The sequence below is a fragment of the Narcine bancroftii genome, chromosome 7 (genome assembly GCF_036971445.1).
Source record: "Narcine bancroftii isolate sNarBan1 chromosome 7, sNarBan1.hap1, whole genome shotgun sequence".
NCBI classification, from domain to species: domain Eukaryota; kingdom Metazoa; phylum Chordata; class Chondrichthyes; order Torpediniformes; family Narcinidae; genus Narcine; species Narcine bancroftii.
In genome coordinates, this window is record NC_091475.1 from 84,681,658 (window position 1) to 84,706,092 (window position 24,435).

Sequence of the window (24,435 nt, forward strand, 5' to 3'; positions counted from 1 at the left end):
CACAGTTGGTTTACACATTTGTTTACATTTTTTTCTCCTTGAATACAGATTTAGTAATTAGAAATTCTGCCTGGCCCACATTATAAAGAATCTCAGGATTGTATGTGATGTACTCTGAAAATAAATTTGAACTTTGTCAGGATCAGTAAAAACAAACCAGAACATCTCCTCTGTTGAGATCAGTCCAGGCTTTTTCCTGCCTATTCCCAATGAAGAACATAACAGAGAGGTACTAGCTATGGAGGACTGCACATTTGTGCTCCTTGTGGAACCAAAGTAACTGTGCATTCCTGCAGTTTTCCCAGCCTTCAAGCTGAGTAATGCATCCATTTCGGCTGTCCTTGGTTTGAACTGGGGAATGTGTAGCTGCCCATTAAAATGCAGGCTCTGGTTTACTTTAGTGAATTGAAGTCTTTGTGCATCTTTGAATCTCTTTTAATATTACGTAGGATTGTACTCGTTTCATCCCACACCCCACAGTAACTGCCCACACTGACCAGTGGCCACACAGTGAGTTTTCTGGCCATTTGGCAAGCAAGATGTGCCCGAGGCAGGGTCAACTACATGCCAGAATTAGGCTGCACGTTGTGAGAACCAAGGTCCGTCTCCGATGCAATCATAATGGCCTCCTGACAGCTCATGTTATCCATTCAGTTCCTGAATGCTTCTGAAGATTGGAGACATTCAGAAAAAGTTTGTGTGGGTTGGGAAGTAAAGGGGAGAGATATTGCTAATATCTCTAAGATATTAAACAAACTCATTTCAAATATTATTATACAACTTACAAACATCCTAACTATAAGGGATAAAGTAATGGAGAAATGCAGAGGGCTCAAAGAAACTATGTACTAGGATTTTAAAGGAAGTGGCTGCAGAGACCACTTCACTAAACTCCAGCAGGATACCAGAAAAATAGAAAACAGCTTGTGTGACTGATTGTTCAACCAAGATAGAAAGCAGGGAATTACAGGCCAATGTACAAGGCATTGGTGAGGCCAAATTTGGAGTACTGTGTACAGTTTTGGTCACCAAATTATAGGAAAGATATAAACAAAATAGAGAGAGTGCACAGAAGGTTCACGAGAATGTTGACAGGATTTCAGGGTCTGAGTTACAGGGAAAGGTTGTGCAGACTGGGGCTTTTTTCTCTGGAGCGTAGAAGATTGAGAGGGGACTTGATAGAGGTGTTTAAGATTTTGAAAGGGACAGACAGAGTAAATGTGGATAGGCTTTTTCAATTAAGAAAGGGGGAGATTCAAACTAGAGGACATGGTTTAAGATTGAAGGGGGAAAATTATAAGGGGAACATGAGGGGAAATTTCTTTACACAGAGGGTGGTGGGGATGTGGAATGAGCTTCCGGCAGACGTGGTCGAGGCGGGATCATTGGTTACATTTAAGGAAAGACTGGATCGTTACATGGATAGGAGGGGACTAGAGGGGTATGGACCGGGTGCTGGTCAGTGGGACTAGGAGGGTGGGGATTTGCTACGGCATGGACTAGTAGGGCCGAACTGGCCTGTTCTGTGCTGTAAGTGGTTATATGGTTAGTTTATTGGTCAAATGTTGAAGTCAATCATCAAGGAAAAACAATATCTCTTTGACATGGTTTTATGAAAGGTTATGTATGTATATATATATATATATATATATATATATACACATTTTACAAATTTGCTCTTTTTTTTTACCCAGACATAAACGTGAGAATTGATAGTGGGGATCTGTAGATAATAAAGCATTTAGATTTCCAAAGGCATTTGATAAGGTGCCACAAAGGAAACTGGTGCACAAGTTTGAGAACCCCATTCTATCAGAGGACGTGTGTTAGAATTGATTTAAAACTGACTGTTTCATAAGCAATAAAGGAAGAATTAATGAGTTCCTTTTTAGACTGGAAGGAGGTAATTGGCGGAGTGGTGCAGGGATCAGTTCTTGACCTACTATTGTTTACTATCAACACAAATAACTAAGAAGGAGCAGCATGCAAGATTTATAAATTTGCTGAAGAAATGAAAATGGGTGTAAGACCATATTGTGACAAGGATACTATGATTTTTCCAACAGGATATTGATAGATTGGGTGGGCAAAAGAGTGCCAAATAGTAAGAGAAATCAAAAGGCAGATTATTAACTAAATGAAGAGAGACTGCAAATGTGTTAAAGTACAGAGATGTGGAGGTATTACATTAGGAATAGGAGGAGTAGGCCAATCTGGCTGATCAAGTCTGCCCTGGCATTCAAGTTGATCTAGCCATGGACTCTGTTCCACTTCCCTTCCTTTTCCCAAGCCTTAATTAACCTCTTAATCAAAAATCTATCTGTATCTTAAATACATTTAATGAGGCAGCCACGTTTGCTTCATTGGGCAGAGGATTCCATTATGTTCTAGTGCATGAATCACAAAAATCTTAAACTAGTTAAGATGCACCTTGCCTAAAAAAAATAGCAATATTGAAGACTGTACAAAGGAGATTCACCTGCCTGATGGGATGAGAGGGATGTTCTACTGCGAGAGACAAAAGAGTTTGGGAATATTTTCCTTGGACTTTAGAAGAATGAGAGGATAATCTGATTAAAATACAAGGGGGGTTGACAGGAGATTGGAGAGTCTATAACCAGGGGACACAACGACTGGATAATGGCCAGTCATTTCAAACTGAGGGACATAGACGTCTCTGAGGGTGGTGAGACTTTGAAATGTTCTGCAGAAGCCGGATGAAGAGTATTTAAATTTAAGGTGGATCGTTGCTGGACGAAGGAATAGAGGGATATGAAGAAATCCCTGGTGAGGCCAGCGTAAATTGGCCATGATCATATTAAATGGTGGAGCCCGATTGAAGGGTCTGATGGTCTACTCCAGCTCCTAATTTCTCCTTGTGCTCCTCCAGCTGCTTTGAAGGAATGATAAAGAAATGAAAGAGTTTTATTATTCTAGCGTGGTTTCGTGTGCAGTGTCACATTCTGGAGCTTTGGAGTTGCTGGGATAATGACTGAAGTTTTTGCAGCAGTTCGCAAATGGACCTTCCACTGCAAAAGCGTGTAGGTTCAGTGGACAGTGTTGGAGAAACTCAGCAGATTATGCAGCATCCGTAGAAAATAAAAGGCAGTTGACATTTCAGGCATGAGATCTTCTTCAGAAATGCCAAAAATTAGGCAGATGCTGAATAAAATGGTTGCCAGTGGTGGTGGGGGGGGGGGGGGGGGTGGGGATGAGTGAGAACACAGGCTAATAGGTTGATGCAGGTGGGAGGGTAAAAGAGAAAGAAAATGTGAAATAATGGGGGGAGATGGCAGAGAGCTAAGAAAAGTAGCTCTCTGATAAAAAGAGATGAGAAGGGATTGGGCTGCTGGAAGAAGGGAGAGAGAGTGCTGAAGGAAAGAGATTGGGCGAGGAGTTAATAGAAATTGGAGGTCGATATTGATGTTGTCTGGTTGGAGACTGAAGAGATGGAATATAAATTGTTCCTCTGATTTGTGGGTGGCCTTAACTTTGGCAGTACACGAGGCCATGGACAGTCATGTCAGTGTGGCAATGGGGTGTGAAATTGAAGTGGTTGAAAACTGGGAGGACCTTGCTGTTGCAGCAGACAGAGCGAAGGTGCTCAACGAAGCAAATAAGTTGATTTATCTATTATGTTGAAGTGGCTTAACGGCAGTTTTCAAAAACTAATGCAATAGTCGCCTCCTGCAGGCCGAGAACTGCAAAAACAGGGCAATAAAACTCGAATTCAATGGGGGTGGGGAGGTGGAAAATTTTCGTATAAAACGCAAACCCCACAAGGGCCATGAAATTGGTCAAAAAAGTTTCTTATTTGCTATTTTTTCATGTAAAATTTCATGTGGCTTTTTTCTATATCCCAGACTTTTTAGTTGCAATTTGTGAATTCTATAAGGCAGAATTTCAGTTCCTCAAACTGATGTAAAACAGGGTCACCTCTGTTCAAAGTCTTCTGCAATGGATACCAATCTTCATTTATTTAATTTTAAATTCTTCTCCCATTACTGAATGGAACTATTTCATTTTGCAGCTTTTGCTAACTGGGTGTAAAGGTAAGATTTCCATTATTGTTACATGATACTACATTTAAAATGTAACATAGGTGACATTTTTAATTATGCCTACTGTAAGGAAGACAAAGAATCACCACCTCTTCCAGAACCCCTCACAGAAATGAGGCCCCAGTGAAAAACAAACTCGCAACCCCCTGGAGTACAAGCTCTAACCACTGAACTCTCGGTCACAGAGTTAGAGTCAAACAATACAGAACAGGCTATTCGACCCAGTGCTGAACAAGATGGTATTCTGGGCTTGATACTTTTGCCTGCATTTTACCTATATCCATCCAAAATCATTCTGATCCAACTCTTTCTTCTGGGTGTCAAAATTGTACTGAGTGAAATACGAAGCTCTGCAGATGCTGTGATTGTAGGAAAGACACACCAAAATCCTGGAGGAACTCAGAGCTTCCCCTTGCAGCTCATTCTAGATACCAACAACCCTGAATGAAAATGGTGCCCCTCAGTTCCCTCTTAAATCTCTCCCCTCTCACCTTAAACCTTTACCCCCCAAGTTCCAGAATCTCTTACCCTGGAAAAAGACTCTGAGCAGTCACTTTATCCATCATGATTCGATATTCCTCTGTAAAGTCACACCTCAGTTTCCTATACTACATGGAATAAAGACCCAGCCTATCAAATCTCTGTCTATAACTTAAGCACTTAAATGTAGTAACATCATGGTGAATCTCTTCTTCACCTTTTCCAGCTTAGTGACATTTTTATAACAAGTGACATGGAAACTTCTATATTGTTTTAATTTTTTTAGCAAGTTTGATCTTGGGTGTTGGCTGTTGGGACAATATTGCAGTTGAGTGGATCTTATTGATAAAAACTGTCATGTTCACCTCTTAATGCTTTACTTCAGTGAACCTAACTAGCAATGTCTGAGTCAAATTAAATTTTAGCTCACATTGTCGTTACTGACAATGCCAACATCTTATAATGTCAAAGTCTGAAAGTCTAGCAACAGGGAGTTGAAGATGCCCTCTGGTTCCTCAGTTTACAGCAGTCCTGAAATTGGGAAATTGGTGCAGGCACTTATCACTACTACCTCACAGCTCCAGGAGACCAATGTTCGATCCTGACTTCGGATGGAGTTTGCATGTTTTCTTTATGACCATGTGGACTTTCCCTGGGTGCTCCAGTTTCCTCCCAAAAACATACTGGTAGGTTAATTATCTACTGTTAAATTACCCGTTAATGGAGGTAAACGTCAGAAAAAACAAATATGGAAGAATGGGATTGTGAGTGAATGTTGTAAAACTATTGTTGAAAAGTACAGGGGAATGGGACTCATTGGCCTTGGTTTGAAGGAGGTAGGATTGAAGCTGGATGGGCTAAATGACCTATTATAAGTCACTGATAATGCAGGAAAAGCACAGAAATGCTGAAGGAACTCAGCAGGTCACATAGCATCCATAGGAGGTAAAGATGTATTACCAACGTTTCAGGGTTAAGCTCTTCTTCAAGGTATGAGCACAAAGTAGGCAGGGGCCTATATTAAAAGCCTGGTGAAAGGTGAAGAATGGGAGAGAGGAGAAGTACAGGCCAACAGATAAAAGGTGTTGATTGAATAAGATCCCAGGTGTCACTATTTTCTCTGCTCATCAATACTAATCTAGGCATTTCACATCCTGCCACAGATAGGTGGAGTAGTGCAAGGAAGCTGAAAAGGAAGTATGAGATTCATTGTTGATTAAGTTGCTCCTGGAAGAGGTAAATGGAGTTGATTGTTTACACCACCAAATTGAAATATCATTGTTTTTCTCATTCCTTAGCCATCAATAGGCCAGCATTAATTGCCCAATTTAACAGCCCTTTAGCTGATGGTGGTGAGATGTCTTGGTGTTTTGAAATCCTGGTGATGTACGTGCTGCTACAGTTCTGGAGGAGAGGGAGTTCCAGAATGAGGACCTAACAACAATGAAGGAATGTCAATGTGATCCAAGTCAGGGTGGTGGTCCCATTTAACTGCTGCCCTTAAACAAGGTCCTCAATGATTTTAAAAAAATTAAATGCAATCAAATGCTGGAATTCCTATACATGTATACGGTATAAAAATTGGGGAGCCGTATTGCAACAGTCTAACAGCTTTGATTGAGTCATTTCTGGAGTTCATTTCGGGATGCTGCATTTCAAGAAGAATATGAAGGTTTTGGAGAGGGTGAAAAAGTGATTCACAAGGCTACTGCCTTAGAGAGTCTGATCAATAAGGGGAGGTTGCACAATCTTGGATTGTTTCCACTGGATCAGAGGGGCAACCTAATAGGTGTCTATTAAAATTATGAGAGGCATAGATTGTGTAGATGCTTAGTCCTTTTCCCAAGATGGAACTGTCCAACAGTAGAGGTCATAGATTTAACGCAGTGGTTCCCAAACATTTTCGGTTTGCCGGCCCCTTGATCTCCAGGCCAAATCCTGAGTAGGGTGGGGGTGGTGGTAAGTGAAAGCACTGACTGACGTGCGGGTGGTGGGGTTAGTGGCTGCGTAGACTGGGGTGAGAAGATGGTGGAGGCACTGAGCGGGGTGGGGGAGACAATGATGGCGCTGAGGGGGGGTTGGTGGCGGTGCTGAGAGGCGGGTTGGTGGCTACACTGAGAGGGGGTTTAGGCGATTTTCGAGAGGGGTATTAGTGGCAGCACTGAGTAGGGTGTTAGTGATGGCATTGAGAGTTGGTGGCAGTATTGAGGTGGGGTGGTAATAGCACTGAGTTGGTTAGTTGGTGATGGCACTAGGGGTTTAGTGGTGGAGCTGAGATGGGGGCTTGGTAATGGCACAAAGTGGGGTAGTTGGTGGCGGCACAGAGAGCGGAGTTAGTGGCGGCATTGAGGGGGGCTTAGTGGTGGCAGAGGGGAGGGTTGGTAGTGGTGATGGGAGGGTGGTCATTGACGATGCTGGGGAGGTCGATGGTGCTGAGAGGGGAGGTTGGTGATGGCACTGAGTGTGGGAGCTGGTGATGGGATGGGGGTGGCAATGGCACTGAATTGGTTAGTTGGTGATGGTACTAGGGAATTAGTGGCAGCACTGAGAGGGGTGTTGGGGTGGTGCTGAGATGGGGGCTTGGTAACAGCACAGAGTGGGGTGGTTGGTGACGGTGCTAAGTGAGGGGTTGGTGGATGCAGTACTGAGGGGGGGAGGTTGGTGACGGCATTGAAGGTGGTGGTTACTGGTGGCTCTGAGGGGGAAGTTGGTGGCAGCGCTGAGAAGCATGTTGGTGATGGCACTGTGGGGGGGAAGTTGGTGATGATGCAGAGAGGGAGTTTAGTGACGGCATTGGAAATGGCACTGAGGGGGTTAGTTGGTGACAGTCCTGAAATGGGGCTTGGTGAAAGAGCTAAGAGGGGCATTTGTGCCGGCACTGATGGGGTCAATAGTGGCAGAACTGAGAGAGGTGGATGGTAACGGCGCTGAGAGGGGTAGTTGGTGATGGTGCTGAGATTGGGCTTGGTGGAAGCACTAAGAGGGGCATTGGTGCCGGTGCTGGGAGGAAGTTTAGTGGTGGCTCTGAGATGGGGACATCATGGTAGGGTGGGGGTGATTGGTAATGGCACTGATGGGGGTTTGTGGTTGCACTGAGAGGGTGGTTAGTGGCAGTTCTCAGGGTGTAAGTTGGTCATCATGTTGCTGAGAGAGTGGGCATTGACGGTGCAGGGGGGTTATTGGCGATGCTGAGAGAGCAGTTGGTGCCAGCGCTGATGGGGTCATTAGTGGCAGCGCTGAGAGGGGTGTTGGTGGCGGTGATGAGAGAGGGTTAGTAGCAGCACTGAAAGGGGTGGTGGTAACAGCACTGAGTGGGGTAGTTGGCGGCGGCTCTGAGGGGGGAGTTGTTAATGGCACTGCGGGGTTGGTGGCAGCACTGAGAGAGGGGCCATTGATGGCACGGAGGGGGCTAGTGGCGACGCTGAAAGAGGTTGGATGGTAACATCACTGAGTAAGGTAGTTGGTGATCGTGTTTAGTGGCAGTGATGAGAGGGATGTTTTGTGGGGCCTCAGAATGGGGTTAGGGTTAGGGCACTGGGGGGGGTTTGTTGCGGTGCTGAGAGGTGTTTGGTGGCAGCACTGCGTGGGGGGGTAGTGGTGGCGTTGAGAGGATGGGTGAACGGGTGTGTTGAGAGGAAGGTTGGTAATGGCGCTGAGAGGGGGTTTTGGTGGCAGCTCTGAGAGAGGATTTGGCGACGCTAAAAGTGGTTTTGGTGGAGGAGCTAAAACACGGTTAGTGGAGGTGCTGAGAGGGGTCGGTTGTTGACAGCGCTGAGAGGGGGCGTTGGTAACAGCTGGGTAGGGTCATTGGTGACGGCGCTGAGGGGGGGTTAGTTGCAATGCTGAGAGAGTGGCATTGGTTGCAGCATTGTAGGGGTGTTTGGCAGCTCTGTGGGGTGCATTGATGGGATGAGAGAGGGGCTTAGTACAGCAGAGTGGGGTAGTTGGTGGTGGCGCTGAGAGAGAGGTTGGCGGCTGCGCTGAGAGGTGGCATTGCTGGCGGCTCTGAGGGGTGATTGGTGGCAACACTGAGGGGTCATTAGTTATGGCCTGGTTAGTGGAAGCTCTGACAGGGGGTTGTTGGCGGAACTGAGATGGTGTTTGGTGGAGAGGCTGAGAGGGGAGTTGGTGGCGGCGCTGAGGGGCGGAGTAGTGGCGGCTCTGATAGTGGGTTAGTGGAGGCGCTGAGATGTGATTGGTGGTGATGCTGAGAAGGGTCGGTTGGTGGTGGTGCTGAGGGGGATTGGTGGAGGTGCTGAGAGAGGTTGGTTGATGGCAGCACTGAGAGGGGTCAGTTTGGTAGCAGTGCTGAGATGTGGTTGGTGGAGGCTCAGAGAGTGGTCGGTTGGTGGCAGTGCTGAGAGGAGGGTTGGTGGCGGCTCTGAGAGGGGGGTTGGTGGTGGCACTGCGAGCAGGTTTAGTGGCGGTGATGGGGGGTCAGTGGAGGCACTGTGAGGGGGATTGATGGCAGTGCTGAGTGGGGGCTGGTTGTTGCGCTGCAGGGGTGGGGGGTTAATAGTGGCATCAGTACAACATGGCAGACACCAAGACCAGACCCTGGGAGAACGCTTGTCAACATTTATTTTACTTACTACTGCCACCCCGAGTCTGGCCAGAAAATTACTGAACTGGCTTCTTTAAACTTTTCAGCAAAGTGAATAATAACAATACTGAAGGTTCGGAACACCCCTACTTCCTCACCACCCACGGTGTTTGGGAGGGGCAGCGCCCACTTTGGGAATCATTAATTTAAGGCAAGAGGGGACAAGTTGAAAAGAGATCTATGAGGCAAGTTTTCTATTGCACAGAATAATAAGGTGCAGCAGGGGAGATGAAGGAAGCAGATGGAACAAGCAACATTTGAGAGACATTCAGGCAAGTGCACGAACCGGCAGAGAAGTGAGGGATATGGACTATGTGCAGACAGATGGGAGTAATTTAAATTGGCATCATGGTCGGCACAGACTTTGTGGGCCAAAGGGCATGTTCCATGTTATGTACCTGCCTTCTACCCTAACTCAGCATTCATTTTGTTCAGTGGTTCTCAACCTTTCTCTTTCCACTCTCATACCACTTTAAGTAATCCCTAGGCCATTGGTGCTCTGTGATTGATAAGGGTTTGCTTAAGGTGGTATGTGAGTGGGAAGGAAAGGTTGAGAATCACTGCTCTAGGCCCAATTGTTTCTGAAATATTTTGCTTGAGAAAAATGGTCAGTGGCCCATTTTCTTTGAAGTTAAGAAACTGTGCACATAACAAGTCAATTAAATACAATTAAAACTGTGGTTTTCAAACTTTCTTTCCACCCACATACCACCTTAAGCAATCCCTTACTAATCGCAGAGCACCTATAGCGAGGTTGAACAGGCTAGGGCTTCATTCTTTGGAGCACAAGAGGGTGGGGGATGATATTATCAAGGTGCACAAAATCATTAAAGCTTCACTTGGATGAACGCAAGAGTCTTTTCCCCAAACTAGGGGAATAGTTAACCCAAGGACAAAGATTAAAGTGAGGGGGAGAAATTTAACAGGGACCTGAAATTTAACATTTTTATATATATATCTATAGATATATATAGATATAGATATATATATCTATATATATATAGATATATATATATAGATATCTATATATATATCTATATCTATATATATATATATATAGATATCTTTGGCTTGGCTTCGCGGACGAAGATTTATGGAGGGGGTAAATGTCCACGTCAGCTGCAGGCTCATTTGTGGCTGATATATAGATAGATATATATATATATATATATATACACACACAGAAGGTGACTGGTGTATGGAATGGGTTGCTGGAGGAAAAAGTTGAGGCAGAGATGACTGCATTGTTTCAAAAAATAGTTGGATAGGTTTAGAACATAGGCCAAAAATAGTCAGGTTGGACATTTGGTCAGTGTAGGCAAATTGAGCCAAAAGCATGTTTCCATGCTATTTGACTCTACGTAGCAATCTGTCTGCACTGGGACCTCAACTTTTTTTTAATCATTTGTAGTTCCGATTAAGGCATCAAAGATGTGGTTGCTATATTTACTAATGGCTTGAAGTAGAACAGCAAGATGTGAAGGAGAAATGAGGATATTACTAAGGAATATAAATGAGTAAGTGGGTAGAGATCCAGCAAATGGGGTACATTGTGGGAAACTGGGCGATTGCCCATTTTGGCTGAATGCATCTAAATGTCGAAAGATTCCAGAATTCTGCAATGCAAAGGAATCTAGATGTCTTAGTCCATGATTTGCAAAAGGCTGGAATGCAGTTACATGTTTCAAGAAAACTCAGAATCCTCATGTTTATTGTGGAGAATAGAAATTGAAAAAATAGTGCAAGGTTATGCTTTAATTATGCACAGCATTGTTGAGACCACACATGCAGAGCCATTTGCAGTTCTGCACTCCTAAGTGATGGGAGGGAATTAATGCATTGGAAACAGTTCAGAGATTTGCTATTCTAAAAGCTGAAGTAAGTAGATTATCATATGAATAAAGGTCAATCAGTCGAATAATCAAAGGTCATCATTCAAGAGAATGTTAAGATGAATTATTTTCTCTGACAGGGTCAAAATTCAATATGTTTAAAATCGGAGATAAATTATGATAATGTAAGACCATGAATGGTTACCTGGATTGCAGTCAGATCAGGCTTCATGAGCTGAATGGCTTTATCCTACTTTGATATTAATATTTAGTATTTTCACATGCACGGCAATCTGAAGCCTTTATGGCAGTTGAAAGCATTTGCCCAGATTAAATGAAAATTCTCCGGAAAGGAGATAAACCAGAGTTGAATGGAGATGAAATTAGTCTTAGTCAGTTTGGTGCATCCTTGGTATTCCTCTAAAATTTAAATGGATCATTTTGACAAATGTGCCGGGTGCTTTTTGGTAGCAAGACTTTCTAGCCTGTTGTTATAGATGAAGAATGCTCAGTGGATTGAACTCCTGCCTCAAAGTCAGAAGGCTATGGGCTCAAAGCACGCTGCAGGTTTTAGGCTGTCAATCTCATGCACTCCATGGGTGCAAGTTCTGTTTGCCTATTAAAGATCAACATTTCCCCAGGCATGCTGCATTCTCAGTCTCATGAAGAGCATTATCTACTGGTTGCACCACTGTCTGGTGTGAAGGTGCCAATGCATAAGATAGGAAAAGACTACAGATGGTTGTAAATTCAGCCAGTACCATCATGCCCATTAATTTTCTTGAAGTGATGTCACCAAGGACACTCACCTTTTCCCCTGCTATCATCAGAAAGTAGATACAAGAGCCTGAAGATGCCCACCTAACATTACAAAAAAGCTTCTTCCCTTCAGCCATCAGATTTTTGAACTGAAAATTAATCCTCAATTTTTCTCTTGTTTGCATGAATTAATTATTTTTTAAATCATGTATTTACTGAACTGTAATTTATAGCATTTTTTAACCTGTACTGCACAATAGTTCTGCCGCAAAACAACAAATTTTAATGAAAATAAACCTGATTCTGAAAAAACACACAATATTATGAAGAGATTTCAGGAATAAACAACATATGGAGTGTGGGTATAAATGCAAAGGCCAGATTTTAATGCCCATCCCATTCTGAGATGCTTGTATCCTTGTGGTGAAGGTCTTAGCACTGCTTTGGGGAATTCCAGGACAGTGACAATGAAACAGCTGCAAAATCAAACCTATAATGGATGCAATATTGATTCATCTCTTTATAAAAATGTCAAGTGGTTAGTCAGAGTGATCTAAGACTAATGCTGAAGAAAAACTTTAAGCAGATCAGGCTAAAGTGAAAACTGAGCATTTATTAGAGCTAACAATGGCTCTGTGCTCTGAACATGGGTCAATTAATAATTATAGTAGCGGGAACCTTTCAACCATTCAGAATCAATGGGTCTGATGTCTCCCACACATTGTCCTGCCTTGATAGAGTGCAGGATAGAGTGATGACAATATTTTAGGAAGAAAATGCGCAGGTAGAGGACAGAGGTCAACGTGGGCAGGATTGAAGGAGGCAACGAAGTGGGCAGTGTGTTACAGCAGAGAGGAGTGGGATTGAGGACCACCAGTAGCCATTGGTAGACAGGGTCTTCTCAGTTACAGATTGGGAGAAGACACAAGGATGGGCGCAAGAATTTAAATCACCACGTAGGTTGTCCTCTGGTTTTGAGATCATATTGTCCCCAGAGTGTATCAAGACATCTTGGTCCATGTTCCCATTCAGTCCTCAAAAGGCAATATTATGCAAGGAATTTGGGGAGGACTCATACAGGGATGACACAGTTGACAATTTTCAGACAGGACTATTTGTTCACTTACCCATTTATAAACAATGCTTTTTTCAATAACATAACAGTGAATAAAATACTTTTCCAGTGTCCTCCATATCCAGACATCAATCTCTCCATTCACAAAAGATGAGAAAAATCACTTGAAATTATTCCAATAGTGGGATACAGCAGCCAACAGCAGTTCCATAGGTACAAACCCACTCTTTTAATGGAAACGACTGTGGCTTCCAACCTCACCAAGCTAGAGCAGTGGTGCCTTGCTTCAGCCTCCTTCAAAAAATGGAGGAGGGTCCACAAGGACACACCAGGCCATGACTGACATGCCCCCTTGACCCACAGATACAAGGTGCTAGATAACCCATAGGACAAATGGCCTCATGCCCCACACCATTGAACTGATCACATCAACCTTGCAGGTCAAATTATTGTAGCACACATCCCAGTGGATCATTAACTGACCAGAGTGCCCAACCGAGAGGCTTTTAATGTCATTTAAAACAATTGAATTTTATAAAACACTGGACAAAGGTGTTGGAAACTTGACTTAACCATCAGGATTTGAAGGACAGATTCTTGACAAGTCTTCATTCAATCCACTGGGAACTAAATAGATGCATTAGTTGTGCCAGGTACTACAGGAGGGTCTGTAATTCCAACCTGAACACTATAGAGAGTACGCATCACACGCATTGCACTTCAACTATCTCTAATTATTATTAGAATTAGTTACATAAACAAAACAGTGCAAAGCATGTACATTTAGCCTAGTTGTGCACAATAAAGAAACTAGTTTGAAGAAGCAACATTGACGACACCACCGTCCAACACCAAGTCAGACTGGGAATAGGACTTACGGATTCATTCTCAAAAATCATCACAGCAACCAGATAATCACAATTGACAGGGAACGCATTCAAATTGATTGGGGATAACCCCATAATTTCTATTCTGTCTATGACCAAAGGGCTCAGCCTACATGGAACATTAGGGAGTGAATCAGACCAGATATTGCACACCCTCTCAGGTGTGAATGTCCCATTTGGTCCTCCTTTTTAAGGCTGGACTCAGAAGCTAAATGGCCAGGGGTCCAGGGAGCACTAGAAGTGTTTTAGTGGAAACTAGAGAGGGGAGACTGGCAGAATGAGTGTATGTGTATAAGGTGGAGGGGAGCAGGATAGAATGATGACAATGTTTTAGGAAGAAAATGCGCAGGTAGAGAACAGAGGTCAAAGTGGGCAGCATTGAAGGAGGCAACAAAGTGGGCAGCATTGAAGGAGGCAACAAAGTGGGCAGTGTGTTGCAGCAGAGAGGAGTGGGATTGAGGACCACAGTAGCCATTGGTGGACAGGGTCTTCTCAGTTGCAGATTGGGAGAAGACACAAGGACGAGCGCAAGAATTTAAATCACCACGTAGGTTGTCCTCTGGTTTTGAGATCATATTGTCCCCAGAGTGTATCAAGACATCTTGGTCCATGTTCCCATTCAGTCCTCAAAAGGCAATATTATGCAAGGAATGTTGGGGAGGACTCATACAGGGACCTCAAGGATGACACAGTTGAAAATTTTCAGACAGGACTATTTGTTCACTAACCCATTTATAAACAATGCTTTTTCAATAACATAACAGTGAATAAAACAATGTTAGGCCTTACATTTCTTGCACATTAATTTATGATGTGAGAACCTTTTTAAAAGCGAACAGGAAAGTTTGTAGACATTGTGTCGTGCAATACACAATAGTGCTGGGGAAACACAGCAGGTAATGCAGCACCTATAGGAAGCAAAAGCCTAAGCCCTTTGCCAAGTTATGAGCAAAAAGTTATCAGGCATCTGAAATAAAAAGGTGGGGGGATGAGGAGAGTAGAAGCACAGGGTGATTGAATATAGGAGTTGGGATGTTATGGTAAAGACATTGGTGAGGCCAAATTTGGAGTATTGTATGCAGTTTGGTCATCTAATTACAGAAAAAAGAATCAATAAGATAGAAAGAGTGCAGAGAAAATTTAGGAGTTGAGCTACTTGCAGGGTAGAAGAATGAGGAGAGATTTGATTGAGGTGTTTAAAATTATGAGAGGGATAGACTGAATAAATATAGGTACACTTTTTCCACTGAGGGTAGGTGAGATCAAACCAAAGGACGTGGGTTAAGAATGAAGGGGGAAAGGTTTAGGGGGAACATGTAAACTTCTTCACACAGAGTGGATGGGAGAGGTGTAGAAGACAATGGACTGAGTGCAGGCCAGTGGAACTAGGCACAAAAAATGGTTCAGCACAGACTAGAAGGGCCAAAAGGGATTGTTTCTTTACTGTAATGGTTTATGTGAGGAGCACAGGCCGACAGGCAAGAGGTGGAAATGGTTGGGAGAGTAGAAGAGAAAAATATGTGGTGATAAGGGAAGGGGCTAACTCTCACACTGGAGAGGGAAGGGATTGGAGAGCTGGAAAAAGGAGTAAGAGGGTTAGGAAAAGAGAGAGAGACAGGAGAGGGACCGAATGGAATCTGGAGGTGCCGACGTTAATGCCTTCTGATTGGAGAGTGCCCAGGCGGAATATAAATTGTTCCTCCAAATTGTGGGTGGCTTCAGTTTAGCAGCTCATAAGGCCATGTATAGACATGTCGGTATAGGAATGGGGTGTGGAGTTAACATGGTTGGCCACTGGGAGGTCCCTGTTATTGCAGCGGACAAGGTGAATGTGCTCAATGAAACAATTTCCCAGTCTGTGTCCAGTCTCTCCCATGTATAGGAGGCCACAATAGGAACATACCAGAAGCATTTACCATTTCAAAAGTAATCATAAGTTAATATCTGGGCGAGTATGTTTTTTGCTGTTAACTGAGAGGCAGAATTTTAATCTCACCTGATTTACATTCAGATAATGGAAGTCCTTAGAGAGACAAACAAGCGCGTGACAATTTAAATCATCCATCTAGCAAATAAAGAAATAATCTTTAAAAAATATTGTGCTTTTCTTGGATGGGACATTCTTTCACGAGTCCCACTAAAATCATCATGAATAAGGATACATTCCCCAACTCTGCAGCACAAAATCTCTTGTGACCTATTACATCTCCTCCTGTTGCTCATTGTCAAACTTGATCTACTAATATTCCTCATCAAAGCCCCTTGGACGTTTGCCAGCATTAAATCTGCCTTGTGGATACAAGTTCTTGTCAACAAGAGCTCCACAAGAATCCCTCATTAATGCTTCACATCTGATGCTACTTTTTGCCAGTGCTACAAATTAAATTATCTTAAGGAAGAACCCTGGCCCGAAAAGTTGGTTATATCCTTTTGCTTCCGATAGATGCTGCAAACTGCTGAGTTTCTTCAACATTTTTACATATTGCATTACAAATTAAATACTGCTTATGTTTGAAGACTTGGAGCCACACAGTTGGTGCAGCAGTGCAGAGTACAGTTCTCCTTAGGCCTTTTTATTGGGAAAAAAAGCAAATGTAAAGTCAGAGATTCTCTGACTTTACATCGCTTCACTTGCCTCCATAAAAGATCCAAAGAAGGATTGACTGCTCAAACTCGCTCCAGCTTCCATGTGCCTGGTGGGGGGGGGGTACACTTAGAGATGGTGTGAAGTCACTCCATCTCCGTAAAAGGAATGCCGCTCCAAGGGGGATGGCTGATGACGTTGCAATGACGCCGAGAGCCCGCAACCCAGGAGGGCAAATTTTTAAAAAACCCATATAGTCAATTGAGGCTATTAACGGAGCAGGAGATGTGCCTGCACAAATCTTCACTAGCACTCTTACCTGCTCTTCGGTCGCCATTTTCGAGTATGGGCCACTTTCCCTTCTAGGCGCCTAAATTTGACATCACGGTGGTTAGCGGCGCTGTAGATGACACTTTTCATATCTTTCCTATTTCCCAATCTCAAGATATGTCATCTTTTAAGAAATGTAAGCTTCAATATTCCGAATTACAATCTCATCACTCCAATAAACCAAACTTCATAATTGCAGCTTTAATTAGCTGATATAAATGTATAATATTTGCATAACTTCGCATTGAGATTTTCATAACGATGAATTAACAAAGTATTTGAGTATATTTAAAGACATTACGATATAAGAAAATGATTAAAACTAATAAGGTGAAAAGACGACGAGATGAGACAAATTCAAAGAGAAGTATTTTGATGCTTGGTTCTTCGAAGATTCAACACACGCTCCCTGTTCGCCTGGATATTACAATATTTGATGTCATAGTATCTATGGTAACATGACAAAAACAATTTATCCTTAAAGGTATAGTCATAAAATTAACAAAAATCAAAAAGAACAAGGTTTTAACCTTTACAGGCGTTCCTGCACCACTCACCCCACCTTCTTCAGCTCTGGAAGCCAGCTCAGCTCTGCATAAAGGCACCACAGGATCCGCCTTATAGGTCGTCACCATAAAAGGTCTAATCACCTCTTTTTTTTAAAACTTGAGCCAGCTATCACCATAAAAAAGCCTCTTGTTTGCAGCTGCCTTGACTTCCTCAGGGAATACTCCTTCCAGTGTTCAACAAAGTCATGCATTCATTTTCTGGATCTATAGCTTTCCTCTATTTACTACAGTGGTAAATGCAGAGTACCACAGAGCAACATGGAGCCTGCAGAAGTTGCAAGGGAGTCCAGCTTCCATGCAAGTGCACACATAATTGCTGGCCTTTCCTTTGGACAATTTGGGTGGCTGTTAGCTAGATAGATTAAGGTCTTTCAGACCAATGTTCACCCAATTCTGATTGTTAGTATTGAAATGGTCTTTATTGTTTCTTCATTTTTGTTCTTACTGAAAGCAACCATTCAAAACTAGCTGTCCGACAATAATTTCTTTGCAATCAGTTACTGGCAGTACACTTAGAAATAGTGTTATTTTGGGGTGTGCTTTGCCCAAACAACATGTGTAGTAATAAACTGTCTGAGTGTGCATGATTCAACAGCAGTTTCTAAATTTAGTTAAACTGGATGTGAAATTGAGCTTGATCTTCCCTCCCTTTGTGAAATTTTATGATTCAGCAAGGTCGCGGTAACAACAGTGGTCTGGATCTCTGCCAGATCATGTCATTACAAAGATGACTCAGAGCCAATCAGATGATCAGTGACCAATGGTATATACCTTTCAAACTGTTGCTGGGAGACACTAGTAATGAATTAAGAGCTTCTGTGAATGTAATGTTGTAATGCCAGACAAATCAGCACCAACTTTAGACCCAGTCAAAAAATATAAAGGTTGTATTACAAAATTGTTGAATCCTGAATATGACCATCCAATATTGTTGTAGTACCTGAGGAAAATTCACACTGCAAGTACGGAAATAAACCATTTGGCCCATCGATCCCATTCCTCCATTTATATTTATCTCATGTAATCATTTATACACCCATTCTCCTGCCATCCCTACACTGAGGAAAATTTACAGTGGGTAATTAACCAACTAGAGCACCCAGAGGCATCCCATGTGGTCACAGAGACAACATGTAAACACCACACAGACAGTAGCAGAGGTTAGGGTCAAATCCAAGCTAATGAAGTTATATTATAAATCATATTTATAATCTGTCACAGTAAGACTGCTGCTTCATGATTATAAATATGATTTTGGGAGATAAATTGGGGCAGGTATGTCACATCCAAACATTTCAAAACAGATCTCATTTAAAATACTGGAGCTCTGCTCAAGCCAGACAGGCGGCTCCAAGAGTCTTTGCAAAAGCTTTGGGGAGTGCCCAAGAGACTTCACCAATGGATTGTTGTTTTGAAAAGCAACAAATGAAAGAACTTGGAGGAGTAGGTTCAGAGCCACAGGCTTTCTGGGAGTGCTGTTTGCCATTCTAAGAGGATCATGTGGTTTTTGTTTTTTGCAAGCAAAGAGGGAGTCAAACACGGTTTTCTTTGAGAGGGAGAGAAAGAGAGAGATCAGTTTTACGGTCAGCAGCAGCAACTGGAACTGGAACAGGACAAGGTGACAAACTTGTGGAAAACCCCTATTTTGACGACGGGTTGTGAGTGCTTAGTTCACCCAGGTCAATGCACTTGTGGTTCATACAAGAGGAGGTGACTGGCTGTATAATGTTTCACCTGAGATAAGGAAAACAGAAAAGGAACTCTGTGGTGACCTGAAAGAAAGAGGTTATCATCTGGAAAACCCTGATCGGCGAGTCAATGACATGGCTGATTAAAAGGAATCAGTTATGTATGTCCAGTGAACAACAAATCGCTCTCTGAAAACCAACAAGAACCTTCCTGAGCAGTAACGATTTACCTTTCAAGCACCAAAACCTGGTGAACTTCATAAATGTTAAATTCTGTGCACAGTATAAGAATTGCTTGGAACCTGTGAACGTGGAGGAATGAGAAGTGAGATTGGACTGTGAATCAAAGAACTTTTCTAAACTTACACACACATTACATACACGTGCGTTTAGAATTAGAAGGGGGTTAAGTTAGGTTAGTTAAGTTAATATTGATAAGTTAAAGTGTGATCCTGTTAAAGATAATTAAAGGCAACTTTTGTTTAAGTAACCATTTTTCTTATACCCATATAACAGTTTTTAGCATGGAAACAGGCCATCTCGGCCCTTCAAGTCCATACCGATTCATTCAAACAACTCCATTAGATCCCCCCACCTATTCTCCACCCAACCCTCCAACCCCCTCCTATCCTTGTATATATCCAGCCTCCTCTTAAATGAAAGAATTGACTCTGCCTCAACTATTTCCTCCAGAAGATTATTCCATTCAGCCACCACTCTCTGAGTGAAGAAAAATCCTCTAATGTTTCTTCTAAAATTTTGCCCCCTCACCCTCAACTTGTGTCCACTTGTTTCAACCTCCCCTAATCTCAGGGGGAAGAGTCTACTTGCATCTAGTCTATCTATTCCCTTTATAATTTTAAACACCTCTATGAAATCCCCTCTCAACTGTCTACAATCCAATGAATAAAGTCCTAACATCTTCAATCTTTCTCTGTACTCTAGGTATTTTAAGCCAGACAACATCCTGGTAAATCTTCTCTGCACCCTCTCCACCTTATCTATATCCTTCCTATAATTTGGAGACCAGAACTGAACTCAATATTCCAAACCTGGCCTCACCAACACCTTAAACAGTCGCAGCATCACTTTCGCAGCTCCTATATTCTATGCTATGATTTATGAAGGCTAACATGCCAAATGCCTTCTTAATCACCCTGTCAACATGGGAATCCAACTTCAAGGAACACTGCAACATAACTCCAAGATCTCTTTGTTCTTGTGCATGTCCTCCCCTTCACTACATTTGTCTTGGTGAATATCTATTGCTGCTGGGTTTTGGGGTCCTCTGGGCTTGTAACACTACCCATATTTCCACTGTGCCCTCATCTTGGGCAACCTCTCATGTCCAAGGCACAAGGTTTGTTGGATATTTGATATTTCTTCAAAACCTTGACCAACACTTTCTTCACATTGAGCACATATTATTCAGGTTACAATTCTACCAGGTTCTTGCCAGTTGGAAGTATAGGAATGTGTTGGGATTGCCTCTGAAGATATTCATGCAGTGACAGGTGTTTTTGGGTGAAGTAGGCAGGGAGAGAAGAATGATAGTTGCCCATTTCTCAGCCAATGGATGAATTAGAAGACAGCATCACACTACCAGGTCTTCCAATTCAGTTCACCAAAGATGCAGATGGAACCCACTTTTAAAAGAGAGGAAACACAGAAGCATAAAAAAATCTAATTCTCTTGCCAATAATTAATTTGAAAAAGCATTGGGAAAATGTACATCAATTTCTAAAACATGGAAACACTGTTTGTTCCCTAGAGCTAAACCTATCCTGGAGTACACGTCACATCTTACCACATTTGGTTGCATTGAATCTAACGCGTGAGTGATCAGCGCTGGAGACTGATGCACTCACGCTTAGATCAAAAAGATTTCTCTCCAGGAATATTTATCTGATTTTTGGTCAAACCCCCCTCAATCTTGGTAATGTCCCATTCTATTCATGAGTAATAATTGAGCTAATGATCCTCAGTTCTGGTGTATTTATACTGTGGTCATTGTGTCTTTTTTCCAGTTCAGATTCCCCTTTCAGTATCGAAGGTACAAGACGTCAACAAAGATCAGAATCCCCTGACTCGAAGAAACGGCGCATTCACAGGTGTGACTTTGACGGCTGCAATAAAGTGTACACAAAAAGCTCTCATTTGAAAGCACATAGGAGGACACATACAGGTAGGAGGCTACATCAGCTTGCCTTTAATATAAAAGTGTACAAATGGGGGAAGAATCCCAAAGAAAGATGGGATTTAATGTGATCATAGAATAAATGGAGCATAGTCGGGAGGGGCTGATAGAAAAACCAAAGTTTCAGAAGACACATTGAAAGGAGGAAAGGTCCATTTATATAACACCTTTCTCTAAGGTAGAGAAAGGGCTATCCAACAAAAGTGCTTCTGAAATGTGGTCACTGCTGTATTGGCAAAGCCAGCTTGGGTGGAATGAAAGGGTTTGAAGATAGTACCTTCAGGTTTAACATGGTATGCTAAGTGTGGTGTGGGAAGCCATATGGCTGGAATGGCTGAATACCTTTGACCAGTAAAGGAGCCATTCTGCCTGTCGGTATGTGGCAGCCCTCAGAGAAACAATCCTATTACCTCATTTCCGATGTCCTTGCAACATGATTTCTTTCACACATGCCCATCAAAGACATGACAATTTTATTTTGCCATTAACCTTGGAGTAGTAAGTCATACCTATGGAGTTTGAAACTCCTCTGCCATCAACTAAGCCACCAGGCCAAACTGAAATAGCAATGATATCAAAATGATGGAGAACACAGTGAACATATGATAACTGATTCTAAGGTGATAACTCTGGAGTATCATGCAGGATAGAGTGGCAAAGATAAATTCTTGATTCCAAGGAGATAGAAGAAAATATGTATTCTTGGAGATGATCTAATCATGAGATGTAGTGTGCTGTTACTTTAGAAAGAGTTGTTGGCCAAATGAATGTTGAACCTCAACAAATAAAACTCAAGATGGACACTGTATAAACAAAGTCCCTCTTTCGTGAATCTATCATACTCCTCTTCTAAGATCAGTTTTAAATAAGGAGTATTGACAGAGGTAGAGATGGAAGATAAAAAAATTCCAAGAGGGTTAAAATGTGAAAAAGGCAACTGTTGTGTATTGAGCAAATGATCTCAGAAAGAAAATGTTAATGTGAGAGGGTTATTTTGATGGTCCTGAAAGAAAGAGATCATGTCCAAAGAAATTAAGCCATCATTGTTATCTACAGGGAGCCAGGAGGGAAAAAAAAATACATTGGAGGCACTCAGAAACCCACCTTCCTATTGGAAGAGATGAGCAAGGAGAAGGCTTGAGTAGCTGAGAGCGCCCTTGGCAGGAATGTCATGGTAGATGGTACAACTGTGATGGTACGTTTTACATAAATGATTTGGATTTTGGAATGAACAGCTTTGTGGCCAAATTTGCAGATAATATGAAGGTAGGTGGAGGAGCAGGTAGAGTGGAGGAAACAATGAGGCTACACAAAGACAAATTAGGAGAATGGGCAGAGAAGTGGCAAATGAAATATAATGTTGGAAAATGTATGGACATGCACTTTGATAGAAAAAAATAAACGGACATTTTTTAAATGGGGTGAAAATTGAAAATACTCAGATGAAAAGGGATCTGGGAGTCCTCATGCAGGATAGCCTGAAGGTAAACTTGGAGGTGGTGAAGAGGGCAAATGCAATGCTGGCGTTAATTTCAAGAGGAATAAAATACAAGGGCACGGATGTGATGTTGGGGCTTTATAAGGCACTGGTAAAACCTCACTTGGAGTATTGTGACCAGTTTTGGGCTTCTCTTTTTTTTTTAAATTTTTTATTTTTCACACCATAAACCACATTAACCATGATACATACTTTTTCCTTTTCAAATATATACAGTGCCATTTTCTCCCCCCACCTCCCTCCTCCCATCCCACCCTCCCTACCTCCCCCCTCCCGTCCATTTAAAGTACAAAATCTAGGATACATTAAACCAGTCAAACAAGGTTGTCATACAATAAAAATAAACAAGAAATTCCACTCAGTCAATTCTTTTCATTTCCTTCTCTTTTCGTTAATTTAGGTAGTGAATGTCCCCGGTAGGTTTTCGCTCATTTTAGAAACGTTATGCTGAAGTTGGAGAGGGAAGTTCATTAGGATGATTCCAGGAATGAAGAGGAGACCTGAATTCAATGGAATTTAGGAATGTTGAAAACACTGAACAGAGTAGGTGTAGAAAGGCTGTTTCCAATGGTGGGAGTATCTAGGACAAGAGGGCACAACTTAGAACAGAGATGCACAGGGATTTCTTCAGCCAAAGGGTGGTGAATTTGTGGATTTTTTTTGCCGCAGGTGACTATGAAGGCCAGTAAAGTGGGTGTATTTAAGACAGAGATTGATAGGTTCTTGATTTGCTAGGGCATTAAAGGCAGTGGGGCTGAGACGGAAAATGGATCATTTCATGATTAAATAGTAGGGCAGCCTTGATGGGGTGAATAGCCTATTCTGCTCCAATGTTTTATGGTCTTTATGCATGATGGTAACAGGTCCATGACGTCCAATTACACCTAATTAACTTACATCCCCAGTACGTCTTGAACAGTGGAGAAAACCAGAGCCCACGGGAAAAAAACCACGCAGTCACGGGGAGATTCATACAAACTCCTTACAAACCCTTATCCCGATCGCTAACTGCTCTGCGATCTGCACAAGTTAGAGGAAATTAGCATATTTATTATGGTCTTTCAAAAATGTTTTAGTAATTAAAGTTTGATACCACAATGCAGATATTTTGTTGTTTTTTACCTTACTGTAGAATAAGCTACCAATCTGAGAAATAATTACGTACAACTTTTTAAAAATCAATTTCAATTAGTCCGATTTTAAAATGTTTATATTTTGATATTAACACATTTTCAGCTGAATGAATCTCTACCAAGGTTCAATTCTTAAATATATCAAGGTATAATTTGAAAATAAATTGTTTTGAAAAGAACGCACATCATAAATTGTGGCCCAATTGCTCTAGACCACATCAGATCTTGTATTCAACTTGCAACTGGACTTAGGTGGGAGAATCAGGGGAAAAATGCATAACCCTTAAAGAAGAGGACGACTAAAGCCGAAATTTGAAATTGAAAGCCTAAACTGGAAGTTCTAACGCAAGAACTTCATCTGCATGCATATCATTGAATCTATTCTTAATGCTAGGTAAATATAAAATGCTGGGGATACCCAGTGTCTAAGGGAGTACATTTGAGAGTAAAAGAGTTACGATTTCAGATTAGAGAAACACAAAATCTGCAGGTACTGGAATCATAAGCTTCACCGTGCACATCATCCAATCTATCTATTGCATTCGGTGTGCATTATGTGGCTCAACATCGGTGAGACCAAACACAGATTGGGTGATTGTTTCACAGAACACATATGCTCTTGTTTGTGGATCTGAGCTTAAACTCCCAGTAGCCAAACATTTCAATTCCCCTCACTATGCTCTACATAACAGGTCTCTCTCTCCTCAGCCTTATCCATTGTCAAGGTGAGGCCAAATTT

General features: G+C 42.2%; 2 protein-coding genes across 6 annotated transcripts in view; one reads left to right on the top strand and one right to left on the bottom strand.

Annotated features, from left to right (window-relative positions):
* LOC138739094 (Krueppel-like factor 12) overlaps positions 1-24,435 on the top strand; it is a 302,609-nt gene that overhangs the window by 261,593 nt on the left and 16,581 nt on the right. For all 5 annotated transcript variants that reach the window (XM_069890563.1, XM_069890565.1, XM_069890564.1 and 2 more), the window contains one exon: positions 20,896-21,053. In XM_069890563.1, the coding sequence (XP_069746664.1) occupies positions 20,896-21,053 (158 nt within the window). The remainder of the gene's footprint in view (positions 1-20,895; positions 21,054-24,435) is intronic.
* Positions 1-24,435, bottom strand: part of LOC138739095 (uncharacterized) — a 161,155-nt gene that overhangs the window by 108,343 nt on the left and 28,377 nt on the right. The gene's annotated exons all lie outside the window — the stretch shown is intronic.